The sequence below is a fragment of the Mercenaria mercenaria genome, unplaced genomic scaffold (genome assembly GCF_021730395.1).
Source record: "Mercenaria mercenaria strain notata unplaced genomic scaffold, MADL_Memer_1 contig_4963, whole genome shotgun sequence".
Taxonomy (NCBI): Eukaryota; Metazoa; Mollusca; class Bivalvia; order Venerida; family Veneridae; genus Mercenaria; species Mercenaria mercenaria.
Genome location: NW_026463235.1, coordinates 859 through 25,137, shown reverse-complemented (window position 1 = coordinate 25,137; position 24,279 = coordinate 859). Strand labels below are relative to the sequence as shown.

Here is a 24,279-nt window from a genome sequence, read left to right as displayed (position 1 = left end):
TATGAAAATAAAAGTAAATTATTATAAGTAAAAATTATTTTTTTAAAAAGCGGGGATAAATGTGTAGCAAGCATGTAATCTTTGTGTGGGCGTGTATATGCTAAGCAAATTTTGCTGGGTTCAAGTATGAAAATAAAAGTTTATTTTTATAAGTATAAAATATTTTTTAAAAGGTGGGGATAAATGTGTAGCAAGCATGTGATCTTCATGTGGTCGTATATATGCCAAATACACTATACTGGGTTCAAGTTGGTAGTCAGCAGAAATATTTCTTCCAAATATTGTAATGAAATAAATAGAATTTAAGCGAAAATATAGCATGTATCGAAGGAATATCTGTGATAATGAAATAGGTTTTCATTAGAAATTGATACACACATATAAGGTTTGTTTTGATTTAGTTATGAAAGGACATATTGTGTGACATAAGAAAAAAAACCAACAAATTTTATGTAATCGATATAATGTTATATAACTTTGATGAACAGCCAGCAGATCTCATATCAATTGGTATATTTCATTTAATATATGAAATGTATTTAATGAAGAATATACTTCAATAATGGTGGTAATTTACGAAAACATATTGTTCCAATCTTGTCCATCTCAACACAGTTGCGATATTTTACTAGCTGACATTTACAAAAATCAACTGTATAATTACTATTTTATAATTACTATTTTAAGATTGAAATAAGGTTGGATAGTATAACTAGTACACATTCAATGGATTCAAATGCAGACAAAAATGAAAGTGCAGAAGACGGAAGCAGTAATTCTACATCCTCTAAGGAGTCCTCAATTACCAATCCAGGTACTGCAAATGGTGTTTAAGGTTTTGGTCAACTAATTGTGTCCATGTTGCCCAACCAATACAGCGTTATTGTAGCATAAGTATAAATAAAAACAAAATATATTTTGCTAAAGGAATAACGAATATAAGCATTTTTGTATCAAAAATGCCAAAGATTGCATTGGCAAGTACATATTTTGCTAAAATTAATTAGAAAGTCAAGTTTATGAAATTATTATTAACTCCCTTTGTGTATCTCGGTCGCGCAATCAATATATATTTGAAATAGATGAATTACGATGTTAAAGTTTTAAAACTTTGCGGGGTTTTTTTTTGTTAGTTGAAGTAACCCAATATTTATCAAATGCAAATTTAAAACTAGAAATTTTATTGAAATCAAAAGAAATGGATCACTTTTTAAATTAGGTTATTATCTTTTTTTTATAAAAGTAATAAAATATACAGTTGGGGAGATAACTGCGATGGGTCTTTTTGTTCCTTGACTAAATCTCTGACAGAACATATGAAAACTGAAAACTCTCATACAATGTTGCTCAAATGTGATTGACCACAAAGATATAGATTAAAGCAAATAACTTGCCTAAAACATCCACAGATTCGCGGGGTGATGATGTTCAAATCCATACCCAAGAGACTGGCACAAGTGATATATCAAAGCCAGGTTCAGCTTTTGAACCAGAACAGCTTCCGGACGATAGATACACATCTGTGTTGAAACCAGATAATCTTTACCAGTACTACAACTTCGAAATAAAAAGACGAATGGAAAAATATGTGGTTGACGAATCAGGTATTGTTATAAAATGTAACAGTACATTTTCATAATAGAGGTACACAATTTAGATTTCATATCTTATGAGTAACTGTAATACGATGTATTCTTCAACTAAGTTTCCCTCGGTTTGAAACAAATAATTGCCATTATTTCAAGAGTTCCATGATTTAAGAAACAACTTCGAAGTTTAAGTTGTTGTTATGATAAGCTGCTTAGTAAGTACTAAGATTTTCTCGCGAAAACCCAATTATTTGACCCATTTCCGCACGCCCGTTGATTATTTGTCATCTAATAATGCATTCAGTGACATTTGCACGCCTTTTAAAGTAGTGTTTATTTGGGATATGAATTTAACCTCAAATATTTTGTACATGAATGCGTATATTTATTTATTTAATTATATGCTTGATTGTTTGAGGGAAATGTGTATTCGTTAATATTATTTAACTTAACATATTCTTTTATTTAAGAAGTCTACATATTTTGCTGTAAAATCAAGTCATAGTAAGTTAAATATTATTATGAAACTTGAGGAGTAAAATTGTCATCTTTAATGTTTTTGCATTATAACATCTGCAAACTTGTGCGGTTTTGCATTGAGTTGCAAACGCTCATATGTTAAAGAACAACAGAAGGACAAATGTTCAAATTGTCTTTTCAAATGGGGAAGGTAATAAAATATAAATATATTTTCGGTAAAACTGAAATGTCTTTGGTTCATGAGAGCAAAGGAAGAATAAACAACAACTTTTTTAGCCCTTGCCTACCTATTTAGTTTTACTTAAATAACATAACAGCTGTGTACGTACAGTTTTTGTTACACCGAGTACTTGCAATTTTCTATCCAAGACATTGTCTTGTCTTGAAAGATAAACGTTAATCATACTTATAAAGATCGAACTCTTCTTTTCATAACTAAAAAGAGCTAGAAGATGAAAACTATTATGATACCGTCGGTGAACCAGAAGGAGAAGGATTTGATCAAAAGGAAAGGAAAGCAGACGAAAAAGTAACAAAGCATAATGTCGTGATTCAGCGTGACAAAATGAACAAAGTTCTTGGGAAACTGTGGGGAGATACTGATGAAGTACGTTCTTTACCATGTTTTCTATGTATCTAAGCATGAATTTCAACAATGTTTCTTTTCAGTTAGGCAAACGCTGTTTAGAAAGAACAAATGTATGAGAACTTTTTATTTGCTTATAGAGTATGTTTAATTTTAACACGCAAGACGTATATTTGTAATAATAAGTGTACCTATTTGAGAATGTTTGTCCAACTCGACGGGTCAGAATTACTATAGGGTGTTTGTTTGTTTGAAAATAATGAAACATACTTAAATTTTCAAATGAAGTGAGCATTAAACCTTGCTTTCTTACAAGCAACTGGGCTAAACTATCGCAAGTAACCCAAAGATACGTTTTTCAAAATTGTTCGCGGAGTGAATTGGTGGTATATCAGTCTAAGCACCATGATATATGTTTTGACTTTGTAATTTATCTATTCGCAATGCAGTAGTGTTTTTTGCTCATTCAGCATAGTATGCAGAAAGTTATAGGAAAGAGACTTATTGAAGAAAATAATCTAACTAAAACTTAAACTAAGATTCTTGTTACAAATAGTTTATCTATTCGCAATGCACAAGTGTTTTTTGCTCATTCAGCATAGTATGCAGAAAGTTATAGGAAATATTAAAGAAAATAATCTAACTAAAACTTAAACTAAGATTCTTGTTACAAATAGGTTTAATTGGTCTTTTAAAACAATGGTCGAGAAATATAAAACATGTAGTATTTTTCTCTTTTCCCCTTGTCAGATTTGATGTGATTGCTGATACCTCATAATCGCAGATCACTGTCTCGTTTATATTTAATAATAGCATGATAAACGGGTTAAAGACTAAATTTTATACAAAAGACTAACATAGCAATACATATATATTATTATTGTATATTGTACGTATCTAATGGAATTAAAACACAGCAATACTCTGAAATTTGTTACAAAATATAGCCGAAGCCAACGTACATCGTACAATTAATCACAATTTTGCCCCTCTGTGGCGAATTTTAACCAAAACATGTGGTCACCAAAGGCTTATGCTAAAAAATTATATACACAGCAATGAGACATATATAATGTGTATCAATGCAGTATTAGAGAAAAAGCATTGTCTTTAGTGTAAATGTCTATGACACATTACATTTTGTCTAATTTAAGCTATTTCTGCTACGAGTTTCACAGGTCTGGATCTGCTATATTTAATAATTACAGGTAATTAAAAGTGGTGTTTTGAAAACAATAACAAAAGAAAAGAGATATTTACTAGAGGTGAGAAAGTTGTACCATATAGTAGATGTTTTGGCTCGAATAATAGGTGTTTTGTATGTAAGCTGGTATCTTAGTATCCATAATACGATTTTGCATTTTACAAAGTTATGTCCTTGCATTATAACGACATTTTGTCGTTTGTAAATACTAAAGATTTGTATTTTATAACACTTTTCGGGAAATTTAGAGATTATGATGAATATCGAGCGTTGTCATTACGTAACATTTTGTTTTACACTAATACCGTCATGAAAAGATCCAAAACAGAATCTGATTATGTTACTTACTGAAACATGTAACGCCACCTCCTCACCACCTCCCTCAATATTTTCGCAATATCTTTCATCTTTCTAATATAAGGGCGATTGTGATGGAAGTCCAATATGTTATTGACGATATACTTTCTAAATGTGTTAGAAATGTTATATATGTATGTATAACATTTTGACATTAGTAATCAACCGAGTAATGTTATAGAATTATTTATCAATCTAACAAAGTCAACCCAATTAAATTATGTATCAAAATCACATGTTTTTATATGTTTACAGAAAAAGTTTGAAATAATTGCATCAGAAGCGTCGTATTTGAAAAGCATCAATGTTCTCATAGATGTGTTTATGATGTCTGACATGTTCCGGTATAAATCACCGACTCGGTCTAAGGTTAACAAGCAGAAACACGACTTAATCTTTTCAAACATACTTGAAATACGTGAAACAAGTGAAAGGTAAGGCCATACAGACATCTTATCCTCTCGTGTAGTCATATAGTTCCAACACGCAGATGTAAAATTGACACTTTCTGCCTAAATATGAAAATATTGGATGTTGTAGGGCAATTAGAATTGATAAGATTATAAAGGTTATTTAACTACAGACAGGATATGTGTTATATAGCAGACATAGATGCGTTTAGTGGCCTTTTGTCATTTTTTTCTTTAAATATATTAAACCTATTTTGACTATTTTATCAAATAATAAGGTGAACAAGATTTTAAGAATTGTCAATTTTGCAAGAACTTAACATAAGCTAACCTTGCTGAAACGGTCTAAATAACTATCATCTGGGATTTTGTAGATATACAATTAGTTCATGTAAATGGCCTTAAAGGTGTTCATCTTATTTTGGGCACTAAATACATGTCAAATCTTAAATTGAGGAATTGTGAAAGTACTTTTCTTATTTGACTGCCGAACTAAGACAGCGCTTTTGACACAAGTATAAATTTGAGAAGCATGTTTTGTATAAGAAATGTTTTGCGAACTAGTTTTATCAATCACAGTTGTTAATGATTTGAATTTGCAGTTATATCTCCATCAGACATTCACAAAATAGCAAGTTTGTAAATTTAGCGCAGCTGACATAGATGTAAAATTATAAGATATTACCCTTTAGTTTCAAATTGTTAAAATGTACAAGTCAAGAATGCAATACTGATCGTTTTTTACTAAATATTTCAGATTTCTGCAAGAATTAGAATCCAACTGGGAGAGCAATATTTTTTTGTCCGATGTCTGTAAAATTGTGGCCGACCATGCCGAGCAAAAGTTTGAATGTTACGTTGCCTACTGTAGTACTCAGCATGTACAAAGTAGAACAATACAAGAATTGAGGTATTGTGATGATTGTTTTGTTTTCATTTTCTCACATTTTTCCTTGATCAAATATTCGTTTCCGATGTCGAAACATAAGCATTTCACTTAAAGAGAAGAAGTACTTTTGAATTAGAATACCGTCGCCTAATAATTATTAAAGGACAAGAAAATAGGAATTGTTTCTAATTTCGGTCAAATAATCATGGAACACACACACACACACACACACACACACACACACACACACACACACAACATTAAATAAGGCAACTTAGCTGGGTTTTTATCCTCAAAGAAGAGGTAGCGTATAGTCGCCGCTTCATCCGTCTGTCCGTCCCGCTTTTATTGTCCACAGCAACCACACGTTGGAATTTAGAGAAACTTCATAAGAGGCTTATATTTCAAGAGGAAATGCGCATATTATCTTCGTGTTCCGGTCGGATGTTTCTATACCGAGTTATTACCCTTTGATTATTCAATATTTGTATACTATAGTGCAATTCTTGTCCAAAGTATTTTTCAGCAAACACTGGTTGGACTTCAGCCAAACTTAATAGGAAACTTTACTATCAAAACTATTGCCCTTTGATTATTCAACTTTAGTACACTAGAGTACCATTTCTGGAACAGTGTATTTTTCAGCAATGGCGGCTGGAATTAAACTAAACTTTATGGAAAGCCTACTCCTAAGAGGAGATGCGCATATTGTCTTTATGTTCTTGTCGCATGATTTTCACCAAGTGATTGCCCTTTTAGTTTTCAACATAGTTTACTACAGTACTATTTCTACTCCAAAGCAACCATCGACTAGAATTAATCAAAGCTTAATCGGAAGTTTCAGTCCGAATGGGAGATGCAAATATTGTCTTCTTGTTCGGTCGAATGATTTTTCACAAAGTTATTGCCTGCTGATCTTTCAACATTAGTTTACTTGTACGGTAGTACCTTTCCTCGTCCGGAGTATTCCTCAGCAACAAATAACTGGAATAGAGCGAAAATTCATATAGGATACTTTACTCTTAGGAGGAGGTGCGCACATTTCCTTCGTAATCCGGTGAAATGATTTTTTCAAAGAGATTATTCAACATTTGCAATCTGTATGTGCCCAGACAGGATAGTGAACTTCACTCCACTTAATATGTTCTTTTAATATGCAATAATCATATCTCGGGGAGCATCGATCGGTTTTACCAATATTTTCCTATTGTTGTTTTTTTCTGGACAGAGTGTATTGACAACATTTTGAAATTTGGATAAAATAACATTTAGATAGTACTAGATATGTCAATAAAGTTTATTATCTACTTAAACATGTTTTCAGAAAGCTAAACGGCGCTCCTTATTGAAATATCTTTTGTTTTCTGTTGTGTTCTAAGTTTCCTTGCTTATAAATGCTATAATATAAAGATACGTTAAAAACATCTCGTAAACAACCGGTCTAGAAATTTTGATGCTTCTATTGTACTTGTAGTTTTTACTTTTACTTTTCAAATTATAGCGATATCTTAATTTAATCACTTTTGGAATATTATTGTGTTCTAGGTAAGGTTTTGAGTTTCGTGTTACATTACAGATTGTCTTAACCAGAAGGTATTACTTTAAATGACAAAAAGCGTGATGGATGTGGTATTTTAGAAGATGAATTTTATTTTGTAGTATAGACGAACTGAACAAGTCCATTCATATCAACCTTATTTGTTCTGTAAATGGCTCTAAATTTTCATGTTAAAACCAAACGAGCGAATGTGTCATCCGACGGTTTGCAATTAACTTAACAACTTTTCAGCATGTTACATGAAATCTCTTATATATTGATGAGCTACCAAAATAATTTACGCTTTTGTTTGTTTCTATTTGTTTACTGGTGTTTAAAATTGTATTTAAGACATGAAATGGGATTAATTGAATATATCATATTCTAACAAGAATGTACTATCGTTCTTCATAAGTACAAGTACAAGAAAGTAACACAAAGTATAATTAATAGTAAAAAGTGAATTACCTAAGACGCCGTGCAGTTAAATCTTCACATTAGCCAAACATAAGAAGCCACATCTATCGAGAAATCCCGATACAAACAATCGAAATAATAACACGAAATGTTTGTTTGTTACATGTAGAATGACATGACTGAAACATCATCAATAATTTAAACACACATTTACAGACAAAATTCAGGTGACTTTGATAAAGCGCTGAAACAATTAGAGGAGAGACCTGAATGTCAGAGAATGGATATGCTGTCGTTTTTACTTCTTCCTATGCAGAGAATCACGCGTCTTCGTTTGCTGACGAATGATGTGTATAAAAAGATTGCCGAAAAAGAGAACAAGGATGACGTAAGAAAGGAAGCCAATCGTGTACACAGATATGTTTCAAAAGTAATTCTTTATTAGTTAACAACCATTACGTTTTTTCTTCTTCGGTAAATGTCTATATCAGAAATGCGTCTTCCTCATGTTATATAGGACCCTAGAAGTTAGCCAATCCACATATACGCTATAAAAGTCTACAAGGAACTATTTCGTTTTCTTTGTCAGCATGTTTCTTAAAAGACTTGCCTAAGGGTTTTGTATAAATTTTGGTATATGTTTATTAATGGTTATTTGCTAATGTAGTGTAGGACACCTTATGGGTTCATATATGTACATGTACGCAAGAATAAGCTGCAGTGATCGGCCTTTTCCGTCGCGTAAATCAAACATTTAAGTATTAACACAATGGAGAGCAGTCTTCGTATGTCTATAGGTTTATATATTGTTCAATGAAATTATTGGTAAAGCAATTTAAATTGTGATAAAATGAATTCTGGTAATGGTTAAATTTGCTTAAATAGCTTTTAGGTTATGGCCTTAAACATTATCGGAATTGCAATATTTCAAATCTTCTTGAAATGTAAGCAGAAGTCATATAGCCACAAATTCACAGACACCTAAAGTTTTCTTTCATGTTTATTGTTAATAAAATAACAATTATTGTAACATGTACATATGAAAGTTGACTGTACCTATTTCATCACATCAAACAGTCTTTTATTTTGTTGAAATCCATTTCATTTCTGGATTACTTATTTTATGAACAGGTTAACAAGAGGTGTAATAGAGCTGCTTTAATGAAACAAGGTGAGGACGACATGAAACGTGTGGCTAAAACAATTGCATTTTCAGACAAAGTAGGGTTGCCTGTCCTTTATTACGAAATAGGTTCTTGGTGTTTAAATGGGACATTTCCTCTTTATAAATCTTACTGCAATACCATCAGATGACTTATATTCAACAATTAAATTATATGTACGACATACATCTTACTTAGTCTCAATTAAGCAAGGTCTTATTAAACATTTGTTTAGCCGATTAAATGGGACAAGGTGTGTTACACTGCTTTACGAAGATATTTCATAGCCAGAGAAACTTTGTTCCACATAAATGTAGAAGATAAAGGAGCACAGCTCCGAATAAAGTGTGTCTTCTTTTTTAATAAAAACTTTGCAGCAAAAAAAGAACTTGTAATATACTTTATACAGGGTAGGTTTTGAAAGTAATTTATGTACGTAGGAATTTTTGAAGATGTTATTAAAGTCCATTTTTGTGAAAAGTTAACTAGTTATTAGAAATTCCTACATTTCCAAAAGCAAGCTTTGAGCAATTTCGTTTCTGAGATAAAGTTGTCAGATATACAACAACCATTAATTAGTGTATTCTCAAGTTATTAACATTTTTTTTCAGAAAATAGAAAAGATTCAAATAGAAGAAAAGTCAAGGTATCTTGTTCGGGAAAAAGAAGTAATAAGACTTGGCTTTGGAAAAGGAGGTAAAGCTCAATTAGAAAGTCTTTACCTGTACATTTTCAGTGATCTAGCTGTATTCACCAAGAAAAAGAAAATGAAAGGGTAAGCAATCACTGCATTTTACCAGAAAAAACCGTCAAATCGATTCTGGTTGATCTAGAGAACATAATCTATTTTGAATATTTTGAATGTTTAAGTATGCGACTAAGGTACAAAGGGAGAAGGTGATATATACATTGACCTAACATGGCATTTTGCTATTTTATTTTTATATTACATATACCTCACTTTAAAATGCAAAAGTATTTATCTCCAGTGCAGGTTTGCTATAACAGTTCAGCCTGGAAGTGATGGCTTTAATACTATTAGATACATATATAATTGAAAAGAAAATAAAGGAAGGTAAACGCACCATTGATTTGTTTTCTGAAAATAAAATGTATCCTTTTGTAAGGTACTCACTACTCGGTAACTAGAATTTGTGTTTGCTGCTTTTGTCAAATTCGTCCTGTCCGTCTGTTATCACAAATCGATATAACAACATTTCTGTTTTTTTTTCTATATTACACTTGGTTGTATTTCCCCATATCAGAAATTATGGAACGACATTTTGCTTGTTCCTCTCTGCCACTGCTTTGTTTTGTCACTGTCACACACAAGTGTAATAAGATGGAATGAAACGAAATTAAAACTGATGTCTTTTAGGCGGATGCGAAAAAGCCATAGGACACAACAAAACGTTGCAAACTACCGTTCCCTCAGACGCCAATTTTAAATGTGTCGGCTCACCATTAGAAAATTAGAAGAAAATTTTGTTTTGCTTTCAGTTGTGTTCGATAAGCATTCTTTACTACACTGTTTGATTAGCCAATGCCCTAATTTTCAAAGAAAAAAACTGACTGATTTCCAAGAATATTTTCAGCGCACAAACTGTCTAGTTTTCATTTTGGGCATCTCAATTTTTTCTCACTTAAAACGCTTTGTTATATAAAAACGCTGCTAAAGAAAAAAAATCACTTGTTTGAGGTTCTTTAACTGTACTTCATTTCACGACTTCTTTACTTTGAATTTTGCATTAAGACCATATTAATTTTAACAAATTTGTTTCGAACGGATATAATCGCAATATCAAAAACAATATGAAAAAAGCATTACCGTCATATCTACTCGTACGTCGGTATTTAAACTGTACATTTCCTCTGCTGGTTAAGATATTTCATATTTTAGTTCGAGGCAGGTATATACAGTCCTTGACCACTGCAAGTTGTTGGCTTTGAAAGCTGAAAACATAGTTGACATCAGAGATGAAAAATATAAGAAAATGCTGCCAAGTGACATACCAGAAGGACATGAGAAGTTTTTACTTCGTCTCATCATCTTGGAAAATCATAATAAGAAATCTGTTGAATGGATACTTTCCTGCAAGGACAAGTATGTATTTAATACTTTTCCGTACCCTATAGAATTCTTTAAACTACTGATTGTGTTCTTATATCAAAGTACAATAGCATTTGGTAATTACATCAAAGCAATGATTGTAAGCATTTATCAACGTTTATTGGTTTTCGGAAGTTACCGTTTGTTATCTATTGTCGTTGAACAAATTAAAAAAGATGTCTTAAAACCCGATTCACCCAGAATTCAATAGCACGTTTTTTCCCACTTAATGTTTCAATGTAAGAAATTCAAAGGTGTATATAAGATATGAATAAAATAAGACAGTAACTTTTATTAATTAAAATGCTTTTTAATTCTACACGAAGAATTCAAGTTTATAGATACCGGTATTTCATCTTTACTATACTAAAGAGAGCGCTGTTATCATTCACAGCTATCTAGCTGGTCTTTAAATAAAACAATACAAAATGTGTGAAATAGAAGAAGAAAATATACGTGTAACGGATTATTAACTTTGTTAATTTTGAACTTTCCTGAAATCTGTAACTACTTTTTACTCCTTACTCGTGTTAAGAACATAATATCCGCGTTCTTTTGTATTTATATACTATTTTGTATGCATTCTTGAATTTATACTATTTTGAAATACGTCATCTCTTCTAAATCAAACAAGAGCTCGTAGAACACGGTCCCACCCTCGCCTCGATGCAGACCTGGGTCCAATTACAATTATAATTGAATTAATTATAATTAATTACAGTTTTTCAATTAATTGAAAATAATTAATACCTGAGACAAAAATCAAATATTTTTATTGCAATTAATTAATTAAAATTCAAAGAAATGCAAAATGATTGTCAATTAAGTTCAGTTACTCTTCAATTACATGTCACAAACATTTGGCGATTAAATATTGGCAAAAATACAGTTTATTGTGCAGTAGCTGGTATCACCTAGGGGTATAATTTTCACACTTGATGGTCATCCGAAGGGGTATTAAATAAATGTAAGCTGTATAGAACCTGAAACAACTGCTGCTAGACAATTGATGAATATTAAGCCATTTAATTACAATAAATGGTAGTATAATCAGCCTGAAGGAAGAGCATTTAATGCCACCAATTGTACAGAGCGGGTAAGTTAGAAGTGTTCGCAAGCTCTGTGTTCAATGTAGGTTATAAAACTGACAGAGTAGGGCACTAACAGACAGTAACTTTGAAGCATTAATGCTTTTTAAATGCAATAAGGACTTATAAACAAGCTATTGCATCATGAATCTGTAAATGATGTTCACTGACAGACAGTAAACTTTGAGGTGTTCATGCTTTTGAAATTTAATAAGCATAAATAAATCTGAATCATTAATATGTCTTTGATAGTAACATCATGATTCTGTTTGTGAATATATTGCCACATAGTTTAATATAATTAATTATTTTCCTTAAAATAATTGTAATTAATTAATTACTTCTGTAAAAAGCAAGTAATTATAATTGTAATTTAATTGAAGCATTTCTATTTTAATTGTAATTAATTAATTACTTTTGAAAATAATTAAACCCAGGTCTGCATCGATGCATTGAGTAACTGCGCTAGGAACAGAAAGTACATGGTCATTGTGAACTGGACGTTTGACGTACTAACTCAAATAAATGATTGTGGTCATTTTACAAGTCATAAATGACCTTCGTATCAAATGTAATCTTAGACCAAAGCATTCTCTACTTATTTGACAAAAGAAATCATCTGTTGTTGGTCAGTGCGACCTTTACCTTGACCTACTGGCCTCAACATCAATAGGGCTCCATCTGTTGGTCATGACAAATATGACTATTAAATTAGATAATGCTAGGCCAAATGAGTTATTGTATGTAATTTGTTTTATTGGTTTAGGTTACTGTGACATTGACTTTTGACCTACTGGATCTCAAAATCAATCAGATTTATTTGCTGGTCATGATCATCCTCCCTATTAAGTTTCGTGATTCTAGGTCGAAGCATTCTCAAGTTATTTCCCGAAAAGTGTTTAACTGCTCTGGGACACTGAGACCTTTGCCTTTTACCTACTAATCTCAAAATCAATGAGAGTCATCTGCCATCTTGTCATGATCAAACTGAAAAAGTTTCATGATTCTAGGCCGAAACGTTCTCAAGTTATCGTCCAAGTTACTGTGACATTGACCTTTGGCCTACTAATGTCAAGATAAGTAGGGTCATCTGCTGGTCATGCTCAACTTTCATGATCCTAGGCTCAAGCCTTCTTGAGTTATCACCCGGAAACCGATTTGTCTACGGACTGACAAACTGACCAACTGACATCAGCATAACAGTATACCCCACCTCCTTCGAAGGATTAGGGACATAATTATGAGGTCATAATAACATTAACTCTCTGTATTAGAAACCATCAAGGTTAGTTCTTTCTAAATGGCATAAACTTTGACTCCTAACGACATGTTTCCTTTTAGGTTTATTATTGAGTCATGACAAATACGATGTAAATATGACCCAAATTACAATAAACTCACATGCTCGAAAAAGTACCACTAAAATGATTAAATGTTGATAATATCTTAAAGAACTGAAAAAGATAACTGGATGGAGATAATAGCACCAATTGCAGGTTTTGAAGATGATGAAAAGATTTATACAGATTTAGGTAAATATACTTACTTTCTCATAAATTACATCTTCTAGAATTGTAAAAAAGCGCTTAATATTGTTTTTGATTATACATTTGTAATGAAACTTTTCAAGTAACTAAAATTCGATTTATATATACAGAAGTCACATAAAGTTACTAAAAGGCGCTTAAAAAACAATGCATGTTCCGGTAGCAATACCCGGTACCTTTATCATTGTTAGCATTGTTCCACCTGTCCCTTCACATATATTATAAATACAACTATTATGATTTTCAGACTTTCCTCTTGTACAGTGTATCGAGAAATACACAGCTCAGGATGATGAGGAATTGTCATTAGACGAATCAGATGAAGTGAGAGTAACGAAAAAGGATGAAAGATCAGGTAAAATAGATGGAATAAGATACTCCCCACTTTAAGATATATACTCGCCGTCATAAGAAGGTCACCACTCTGAAAATTCTTTTATTTGACCTAAGCAATTGTGCTTAAAATTTAAATGGTATAAACTGGTTTAAGGGTCAACACTTGATGATATCAATGTTTAATATACGGAATATTACGGCCGATTGGCTTTCTCTTGTTATACATGCAAATTGAGCCTTTTGCGAATAACTATAGCAAAAGAGTCCATTGCAAAAAGTTTTGTGTCACCAATTAGTGTAAAGGTGTAAATATATTACAGAAAAAACGCTATAGGTTTTGTTGATCAATGACGTTCAACGTAACAAAGCTATTTGCTTGGTCGAGGGTGGTATGTTATATCGGGAGGTGGCACGTCGAATGAATTGCACACATCATACAATAACAAAACTTGTTGAACAGCACAATACAACCGGATCTGTGTGTGAAGGAGAATTTTATGGACGTTTGAGAAATACTTCATTTCATGAGAACCGGTTTATTATGGTTTCGCAATTGTGTAACAGGTTTTGCACTGCAGTGAAGGTTGCTAAAGAGACTGTAAGTGTCAGAGGACAACGTGTCAGTGAGTCAACGATACGTCTCCGCTTCCATGAAATAGGATTATGTAGCTATGGCGCATATCGAGGCAATATGTTAACATCAGAAGGTCAGAGAAATTGCGTCATTTGGTATCATAATCATCTGCGAAGGATGCAGCGGCAATGGCAATCATCACTGATGATTCACGTTTCTGCTTGGATATGCTGGATAAACGTCTTAAAGTTAGGCGTCGGCGCAGCGAGCGCTATGCCGAATGTTTTGTTCACCAGGCATCACGGAGGGGAGAAGAGAATGTTATGGTATTGGGCGGGATCTCATGGAACAATAGGACACCACTCATCGTCGTAGACGGAGGTGTTACGGTACGGCGCGGCGTTACGTCGATGATATGTTTCAATCACGTCTTACCTTTTTTGTTGATCAGCCCGATGTTACTTTGTTCCAACAAAATAACGCAAGACTACACTCAGCCGGACTGACCTAAGAAGTCTGCAGCAAACTACGTTAACGCGTTACAATGGCCTGCGATTTCACTGACCCTTACTCCAATTGAGCACTTGTGGGACCAACTTGGTCACAGGGTATATACAATAGCGGGAATCCCATCTAAAACCGTCAACAGCTGATTTAAGTGCTCGTAAATGAATTGAATGCCATTCCACAGTATCGTATACAATGTCTAATTTGCAGTATGCGCAGAAGATGCCAGGCATGCATTGCCTTAAGAGGTGGACACACTTGCTAAAAGATCTTTGACTTTTTGTTTTCACCTTGTACACGTTTCAATACAGAGAAAAATTTAGTATTGATTCAATTCACTTTTTGATTCTAAACCATATTCTGAAACGTTTGATCTGTTTCCCGAATAAAACCAACTTTACTAAGAGGGTACACATATACCGTGTAGGTATTCATGAAATGCATATTCAATCAATTAATATTTAACTCGAAGGTCAGGAATACAAGAAAGAATCGACAGCCCTTCACAAATAAAGACCCTCATAAATACATACCCTCACAAATGAAGTCCCCCATAAATACATACCCTCACAAATGAAGACCCTCATAAATACATACCCTAACAAATAAAGACCCTCATAAATACATACTCTCATAGATAAAGACCCTCATAAATACATACTCTCATAAATAAAGACCCTCATAAATACATACCCTCACAAATGAAAACCTCATAACCACTTACACTCACAAAAGACCGATGACGACCGATGACTAATAATTATCTACCTAGTGAAAGACAAATAAATAAAGAAACCGTGGCTTTAGTGCACAACGAATATTCCACTTAAATAACCAAGACCAGTTATGTATTTCATTAAGACAAAAAATGTCATTTATGTAAGAATGATATTGAACTGCTGCCATTTCTTGTCCAGTACTATGCTGTAGTTGACATATCTGGTGTTATTAAAGTCATTTGTTTGTTACATTTGACATTTAACATATCTTTTATGCTGATATGTGACATTTCAATCTTTACAGTTTAATAATAGAAAGAACCAGCATTGAAACAAAAGATAATTCACGTGAAGTTCTGCCAACTTAGACACTCTGATACACATGTATATTTACGCTACATAAGACAATCACATGCATTGAAAGGAAAATACATTTACGTGTATTTCTGCCATCTTAGATATATACATAAGTTATAATTTCGCGGGAAGTGAGTTAAAAGTATCTTTAAATATAGGGTACATTCTTAAATATAGGGTACGTTCTTAAAATTACTATTCTTTATTCTTTTGGATGACTGTTCTTCAACATAGTAATACACAAAAGCACCAATATTTTCCAGAAAGCATTTAGCGCAATAGATTATTACAATCGTCCTAAAAGTTAAAAGTTTGTAATTTCTAGCAAATTGTGTTTCTTTATATTACATTATGCAGGATTTGTATTTTATCTGTGGTTATTTATGCGCGTCCATGTTTGTACACGTACGTGCAGAAAATTTCTATATATCAGCAGTTCGATCCTGCTTGACACAAGTATCAACCAAAAATTAGTCTTTTACGCGTTTTCATGAATTTGTAACCAAATGTCTATTTGAGAAAGATTGTAAAACACTACCCCTGGTTATACCGGCACATGATAGATATTACAGTAATATATTATTTTTGTTAAAAAATTTAGGGAAGCATAAATGGTCAAGGTATAACTGAAGTAGATAATTGATATGGTACATAATAATGGCAATATATAATATACATGTATAGATGCTATTTCAGAATTTATACGTATTATATATGTAATAATTTAGAGGACATTTTTCTGTGTTTAATCTAGTTCAAGACAACCTATTTCATATAAAAATGTTTACGATGGATTTTGTGTAACCCCTTAAGTTAATATAACACAAAGGTCCGTTTTTGAGAAACCAAATTATGCAACATAGCGTCAAATGGTGGATTTATCACCACATGACCTGATTACCATTTATTATATCTTACCAACTTCATTCTAGGATACGGTATTCGATCACAATACTCTTTCAAGAAATGCATTGTTATAAAAAGCATCATTAAATTTTCAGGTATGTACTACGGAGAAAGACTTAAAGATCAAGAGGAAGGCTGGTTCCCCAAAAATCACACCAAAGAAATTGATGACGAACATGTTCTCCAGAGAAATCATCTGATGCGTTATCTGCTAAAACATGACTATGGCGAAGACGAATGAAGTTTAATACCAAGATAATACACAGTTTTGAAAATGCTAATACAATTAATTGTGTTATGTACATTCTGTTTGGACTTATTCCATACTTTTTTTGTTAAATGTTTATGTTTATTTCAGTACTTTAACATTTTTTGTTTGTAAGCTCTTTTGAATCAATTTTAATTGGTAATCTGATTTATTCAGTCATAACAGTCATAACAGTTTTCCAAAATGCGATTTCTGGCACTTGCTCTTTGTTGGTTTGTGTAGTGTCCACTGATTATTCTTTCAATTTTGAAACTCTGCTCCATAATTTTGATATTCATCATCTCTACGCCGGTAGATTCACTTTTGAAATCATAAAAGAAATGGATTTATAAACTGAAGCTGTTGCCGCTTTAAATTAATTTGGGACGTTTCCTGAATTTTACTAATGATAGATTTGTTGCACTGTATCCAGTTTTTAAGAATTTATTTTGTAAACAAGAAACATTTTTATCCGAGTCCACTTTTTCCATACTGCTATATCAATGGTTACTCTTAAAAAGTCCATTCACTATCCTCCGTAATTTTATACCCTTTTCCTTGAATACAGTCTAGAAGTTTTCGAGTCAAAGTATACGTATCTAGAAGTTATTGTAAAATGGGTCAAATTATGCCCCTCCCAGAGGTGCAAAGAGGCATTACCGAAGGGATGCCAACTTTTACATAGACTTATATAGGAAAATAAAACTGTGAAGATCTTCTTGTCATGAAGTTAAAGGCGTAGGTCTTTGATATTTGTTATGTAGCACTATCTGGTAGTTCTCTAACAAGAATGTTCACATTTGCCCCTGGGGTGAAAAGAAAACCCGCCCGAGTGTCACGTGTTATATTATTTATATTCCTCCAGTGAATGTACACAAGTATTGAATTTTCTCAAACAAATGTCGACAAATAAAAATTTGAATTAAATCAGAATAAACTTGAAAAGATTGTAAAATCTTTAGTTTATAGATGAAAAGTTTAAAGATTTTGACATAAACCAGACAGAACTTGTAAACTGAAAACATGCTTTCTTTCAAGAAAGACGTACAATCTGAAATATTTTCTACATTTGTTTTTTTTTCTGTTAATAGCACACATTTCTACATTTCTATTTTGACGAAACAGTTCCAAAAATAGATATATCTTTTAGAATAATAAATACACGATATCACATGATAGAGGAAAGTTCACGTATTGATAAAGTAGCAGTTGTGTAGATGACTTACCTTCAAAACAATCAATGAAATCATTAGCCCCAAAAGATGAGAATGTATGTCACCTGTTTCAAAATGCAAAGCTCAAACTTATTAATTACCTCATCACATTCAAAACATTTGATAAATTTCCTTCCACAATTAAGATTTTATGACTTTGTTTATAGTAGGTACAACTACATGAACTATCCAGATCAGGTTTACACGATAATTACGTGTCCGCGGTTTGTGGTAATGAAAGAAATGCATGATGCATAATGTCTGCATAAAACAGAGGTATAGTCTCTATAATGTAGAAGCAACATAATTAGTGGAGAATGAGATGATCTGTAGACTAGTGTCGTCTATGATACGAAGATGTGTGGCTCTTGTAAAAACAAATGGTGGCACAGACCATATAAAATGATAACAATCAATTAACACGTTTATCTGATTATGACAGTGGCGTTACAAAATGTGCATTTTTATTTATGTATCTTTGAAATGTTGTTTCTTAATATATAGATTTCAATTCAGTCAATATGCACTTTTGTTTCTTATGTTTTCTTTTTGATTTTCCAAACGTTTGATCTAAAGTATATGGTGGCTAATTAATGTCATTTCGTTCTGTCGTACCGACAGAAAAATAAACGTCATTATGGCGCCCCGCCGAACGCCGCCTCGTCGAATGTCGCCCCGCCGAACGTCACCCCGCCTTATGTCCACCCGCCGACGTCGTTAAGTACGGATCCTCTAAATCGGCGGGGTTTTCGATTGTCCATAATTACTATATAATTAATATTGAATCAGCGGGGGTCGTCGAAATCAACTTTTTTCCGAAGTTTCGCAATTACTATATCACTATATGAAAAACGAGGGGGCTATGTGCTGAGTTGCAGAAACGTGGGATTTCCCGTATATATTTTCTGTATAATTCATATTGAATAAGTGAGAGTCCTCTACAGCTTTCGATAGAAGGTCGACCCGCCGAACGTAGCCCAAACGAATATCGCCTTCCCGAACGTCGTCTGGCCGAATGACGCCCCGCAGAACGTCGCCCAACTGAACGTCGCTCCACCGAACGTCGCCCCACCAAACGTCATTTAATTCAATTTAAGATAAAACAATAACTGTATTTTGTATATATAATTGTACGATACAATAGGTGATGATTTCCCGACCCCTGTTTCACCTATTTATATGGAGAATAAATGGGCACCTAAAGGTGGCTGAAATATGGAGATAAGAGGTGTTAATAGTTTTGAATAAATATGTTGTATAATGTTTACTGGAGGAAATTGCGCTCTTACCCCCGCCCCGAACAACCTAACCTGCTTCCAACCCTAACCATAAATCCACCATTGAGTCCATCAGTGACACGATGTGTAAAGATGTGCAACTTTTAAATAACGAGCTTTTTATAACATATAGATACAAGGCAATATGCATATGTGTGTCCGTCCGTCCGACCGTACGTCCGTCCATTCGTCAGAGTATAACTTTGTAGTACATTAGGGAAATACATTATGCTTGCCTCAGTTAGATTGATTATCGTGAACAAACATAAGATCTCCATTTGAAAGATAAATGTCATACTTGCCTGAGGGGTTTGGGCAAGGGTCATGCTCCAAGTGTCCATCTCACATAAGAAAGCATATAGTATTACATGTATTAGACGAACGGACGGACGGACTATCTTTCAATATGTCATAAAACATTAAAAAATCCTGTAATTTTAAAGAATCACTGATAGAATCACTGGTGGATTTAACGTTGGGGTAGGTGTAAGAGGGTGAAGGTAAGAGTGAGCAATTTCTTCTGGTTACACTACATTAGGGACTAACATACAACAACTATTAAATCGTTTTAACTTTTCACTCCAATATGATTCATGCTATAATATTTTTTGGAAGACAAAAAAGACGACGTTCGGCAGGGCAACATTCTGCGGGGGTCTTACGTGTATTTTGTGTTTGATATTTCTGATTTATAACGAATACAAAAAATACGTTTGACATTCCTAGACATTGTCATTCAGACGTAAGTTTTCTGTTGAGTTAAGTAGAAAGTCCTCGACATAGATCCTTTAACTAGCATATTAAAAAAATGTGAAACCGCCCGCTTAGGTCTGTAGGGATAGCGTTTGTCTACGGATCGCTAGTTCGATCCTCGAGCGGAGAGTATGTCTTCCGTGACGAGTTGATAATGTTGATAAAGACATAGACTAAGTGTCATTCGTCCTCCATAATGATAATTCATGTTAGAAAGTTGGCAGTTACTTGTGTGGAGAACAGGTTTTTGCTGGTGCAGAATCCAGGAAAACTGGATAGGTGAATTGCCCGCCGTTACATGACTGAAATACTGTTAAAAACGGTGTTAAACAATGTGACACAAATTAACACGGTTACATGATAATCATTGAAACATATTGTGCCAGTCGTACTTTGGGGTATGATAATCAAGGAAATCGCAAAATATAAAACGAGTAATAAGTTATCTTTTGCAATAATCTTGTAACAATCCTACTATCTATTCTGGACATAATTATGTCACTGATAAGAATCTATATTGATTTAAAAATATGGTCATATGAGGCTCCGATAAAGTTTATGTTCAACAGTAAGTTTTCATAACTTCTGCAACTACATCATTTGCATTTAACGCCGACTGAATAGTTGTAAATGTTGGCATTGGTATCAGTGCGAAACCGATTCAGTATTATGTAAGTTGATAAAGAGTCTATTTACTAATGTTTATAAGACCATCCAGAATAAAATATTAACGTGTAATAGCTGTTTACTTTCCTTTTTCTTATGATGTTGAAATTAACAATCATCTAACTTTATGAGGTATTTTGTATGGTAAAATTGTAATTAGCAACTGCCTTTACCTCGTCAGACAAAAGAGTTAGAAGCAATGCACTATGCCGCACTTGGGTAGGGTGTTCTATATGTTCCATAGACATGTGTACCCATATCTTGGAGATGTACTTACCCGAACCTATTACTGTACTTAACTGGAAAGATTCTCAGGAAGGAATGTACTAGTAGAAATAAAATTGGTTATAACAAGTTATACTTAATTTCACCTATAGCTAAATGGTTAAATCAAGACACTCGAGTGATTTTCTAATGTTCTGTTTTTTTCCCTCGCCTCGAGCGGTGGGGGGTTATAGATATGGTCTCCGTCCGTCCGTTCGTCCATCTGTCCGTAACAATTCTGCCTACTCCGTATAACTTAAACCAATGAAAGGGTTCTTTTAGAAAGTTGGGTCAAATGATTGCCTTATCAAGACAATGTGCAGAAGTCATGAGTCAGCCATGTCGATTCAAGATCAATGTTAAACTTGGATCAAAATATACCTCAAGAAGACAACGTACAGAACTCATGAGTCAGCCATTTCGGCTCTAGGTCAAGGTCACAACTCAACGTCAAATGTTTGACCCTTTCATTTTTTTGTGTGTACTTTGTATCTCCTGAATCCCTTGAATGATTTTCTTGACTCTTGGGCCAAATGATCATCTCATCAAAATAATGTACAGAACTTATGAGTGCCATGTCGGTTTAAGGTCAACCCCTAAGTCTTGGAAAAGTTTTGAGACTTCACTTCTATTTAGTGTCCACTCAGTATCTCCTAATCTCCCTGAAGGATATCCAAGAAACATTGGTGAAATGATCACCTAATCCAAACCATGTGCAGAACTCATGAGGCCGCCATGTTGGCACAAGTCAAGGTCACAACGTCAATGCTTCCACCGAATACCATCAACCCTTTCACTATCCATAACACCGGCTGTGATATAGCTATCTGTCAGTCTGAAACTGATTTGCTTATAAAACACACTTACCAGCACTGACTAATATAGCAGAATCCAAACTGATCGGTTTACTTACATGTTCATGCGATATCACGGGAGCTCTTGACATAACTGGATGTTCTGTTACTAGTAGAGACTCGTTGACAACCTGTCAGATCTGTGGAGAAAATCAGGAAATATATAAATAAAGTTTATTTATATACGACAAAGTTCGTATGTTGATGTCCGTGATTATGCTGGGTAGGCATTTACTTGAATAGTAATAAGAGCTGTCTGTTGACTGTCGACTATTCAAAGAATTGGAAGTATAGGGTCAAAATATTACAAGATTTTCTGACAAAAGATGAAAAATAAATAAAACAAACAACGTAACTGTATTTGCGGATTTAGATGAAACTTCCACTATATGGCAATGTGTGAACACGATGGTAAGCAAGTGTTGAACGTTTCAAAATCATACATCAAACAGTTTAGACAAAATATTGTATGTCAAACTTATCTAATTTCTATGTCAAAAACTATAACTGAGCTAAAGACGTAGTCTTGCCTACTTATGTAGACTATGACGGTAAATATGTGGTCAAAGTTTCAAAGCCATATATCAAACAGGTTAGACAAAATATGGACTGGTATGAAAATTTTGACCGATTTCCGAGTCAAAAACGGCTATAACTTCGCCAAAATAGTTATGAACGCTTGCTTACAGAGCGAGATCATGATGATAACAAGTGTTTAAAATTTCAAAGACACATGGCAAATGGTTATGAAAAACGCTGAGTTGTACGAACACTGAGCAAATTTTCTAGTCCAAAAGTGACATAATTCAGCAAAACAGTTGACAGAGCTAGTTTCTCTTGCCTACAGATGGAGATCATGATGATAAGCTATTGCTCAAAGTTTGAAAGGCACATATCAAATAGTTTTGACAAAACGTGAAATTGTACGAAAACTGAACACATTTCTAAGTCCATAAAGTCCATAAAGGGCTATAATTCAGTCAAACTTGATGACAGAGTTATGTACTCTTTCTTATTATATTAAACAAGTGATTAAAGTTTCAAAGCATATGTCAAACAATTTACGCAATTAAATGAACTGTTGAGAAATAACTTAAACAAGATTTGTAAGTTAAAAGGGGTCATATTTAGATAAAATCCATATTGGAGTTCTGTTGTCTAACCTAAAACTAGACAAGGTAATGGTACATAAGTGCTAAAAGTTTCAAAGCTTTATTTAAAATATTTTGTCAAAATGTGTATTGGATCAAAAAGCTTTTCTTAGGTGTTACATCGACGCAGGCGCCGACGCCATGGTGAGTAGGATAGCTCTTAAGACTACTTAATATTCTTCAAATAGCCGAGCTAAAATGGACCTTCTCTCAATGTGACATTACAGATATAAACACCATGTTTTGTACAGTGTATACCACATTGAATAAAGGTTACAAATTTATGTAAATAAGAACTGTAAACTAAAAACAACCCAAAACATAATATAAACGCATGTCAAACAAGTTAAAGAAAAAAGTTTAATCATTCCTGACATATGTCCATATTAAAGAATATTCTTTCATTTGTAAACCATGCATAGTTATGCCGATAAAATTTCAACATCTAGAAGTCCCTTACTTACATCGAAAAATAAGCAGAGATACCCTAACGTAAATGGTATTGTTGATCCATATGGTCATCAAATGATCAGTTGATCAATCATGATTAGTCTTACACATGTTAAAATAATCGTTTTGTGATAAGACAAGGTAAGTTTTATTTCAAGTGATCAAGACATTTATAACGATACAAATTATATAAACCCTTCATGAACATTTTAACGGCTGTAGATAGCAAGTACAAACAAATTAACAGAAATAGTGCATGCAAAATTAATATTTCAAAATTCTCATATAACTAGTGTTTCTTTATCTTTATTTTGAGGTTGAACTTTACACTATGTTATAGTGCATATTTTCTGACCTGACAGGGATATTTATAGAAAGGTCATCAATGGGCCATTCTATCGTTTAGTTAAGGGAAATCGGCTACATCATTAGATTTGGTTTCATTCCGTACGAATAAATCAGATTGCACTAAGTTACCTATAGATTTTAATGGTACAACCTGTACTAAAAATATCTCCGCCAGGTCAGAAAATATGCACTATAACCATTATCATTTGTTAAGTAGTTCAGTCTTCCAAAAGTGGCTCGTGGAGAGGAAACGATGTCGTTTGCAACATTACCGAGGTG

The 24,279-nt window shown here is 33.3% G+C and overlaps 1 protein-coding gene across 1 annotated transcript; it reads left to right on the top strand.

The window, feature by feature from the left end:
• Positions 1–693: 693 nt before the first annotated feature.
• On the top strand, positions 694–18,757 carry LOC123535050 (ephexin-1-like). The gene is made up of 13 exons (XM_053535636.1): positions 694–814; positions 1,410–1,604; positions 2,513–2,676; positions 3,864–3,920; positions 4,472–4,650; positions 5,384–5,536; positions 7,686–7,899; positions 8,601–8,690; positions 9,244–9,407; positions 10,533–10,736; positions 13,283–13,362; positions 13,625–13,732; positions 16,872–18,757. Exons 1-13 carry the CDS (start codon positions 727–729, stop codon positions 17,015–17,017), a joined length of 1,842 nt encoding a protein of 613 aa, XP_053391611.1. The 5' UTR covers positions 694–726; the 3' UTR covers positions 17,018–18,757.
• The last annotated feature ends 5,522 nt before the right edge of the window (positions 18,758–24,279 follow it).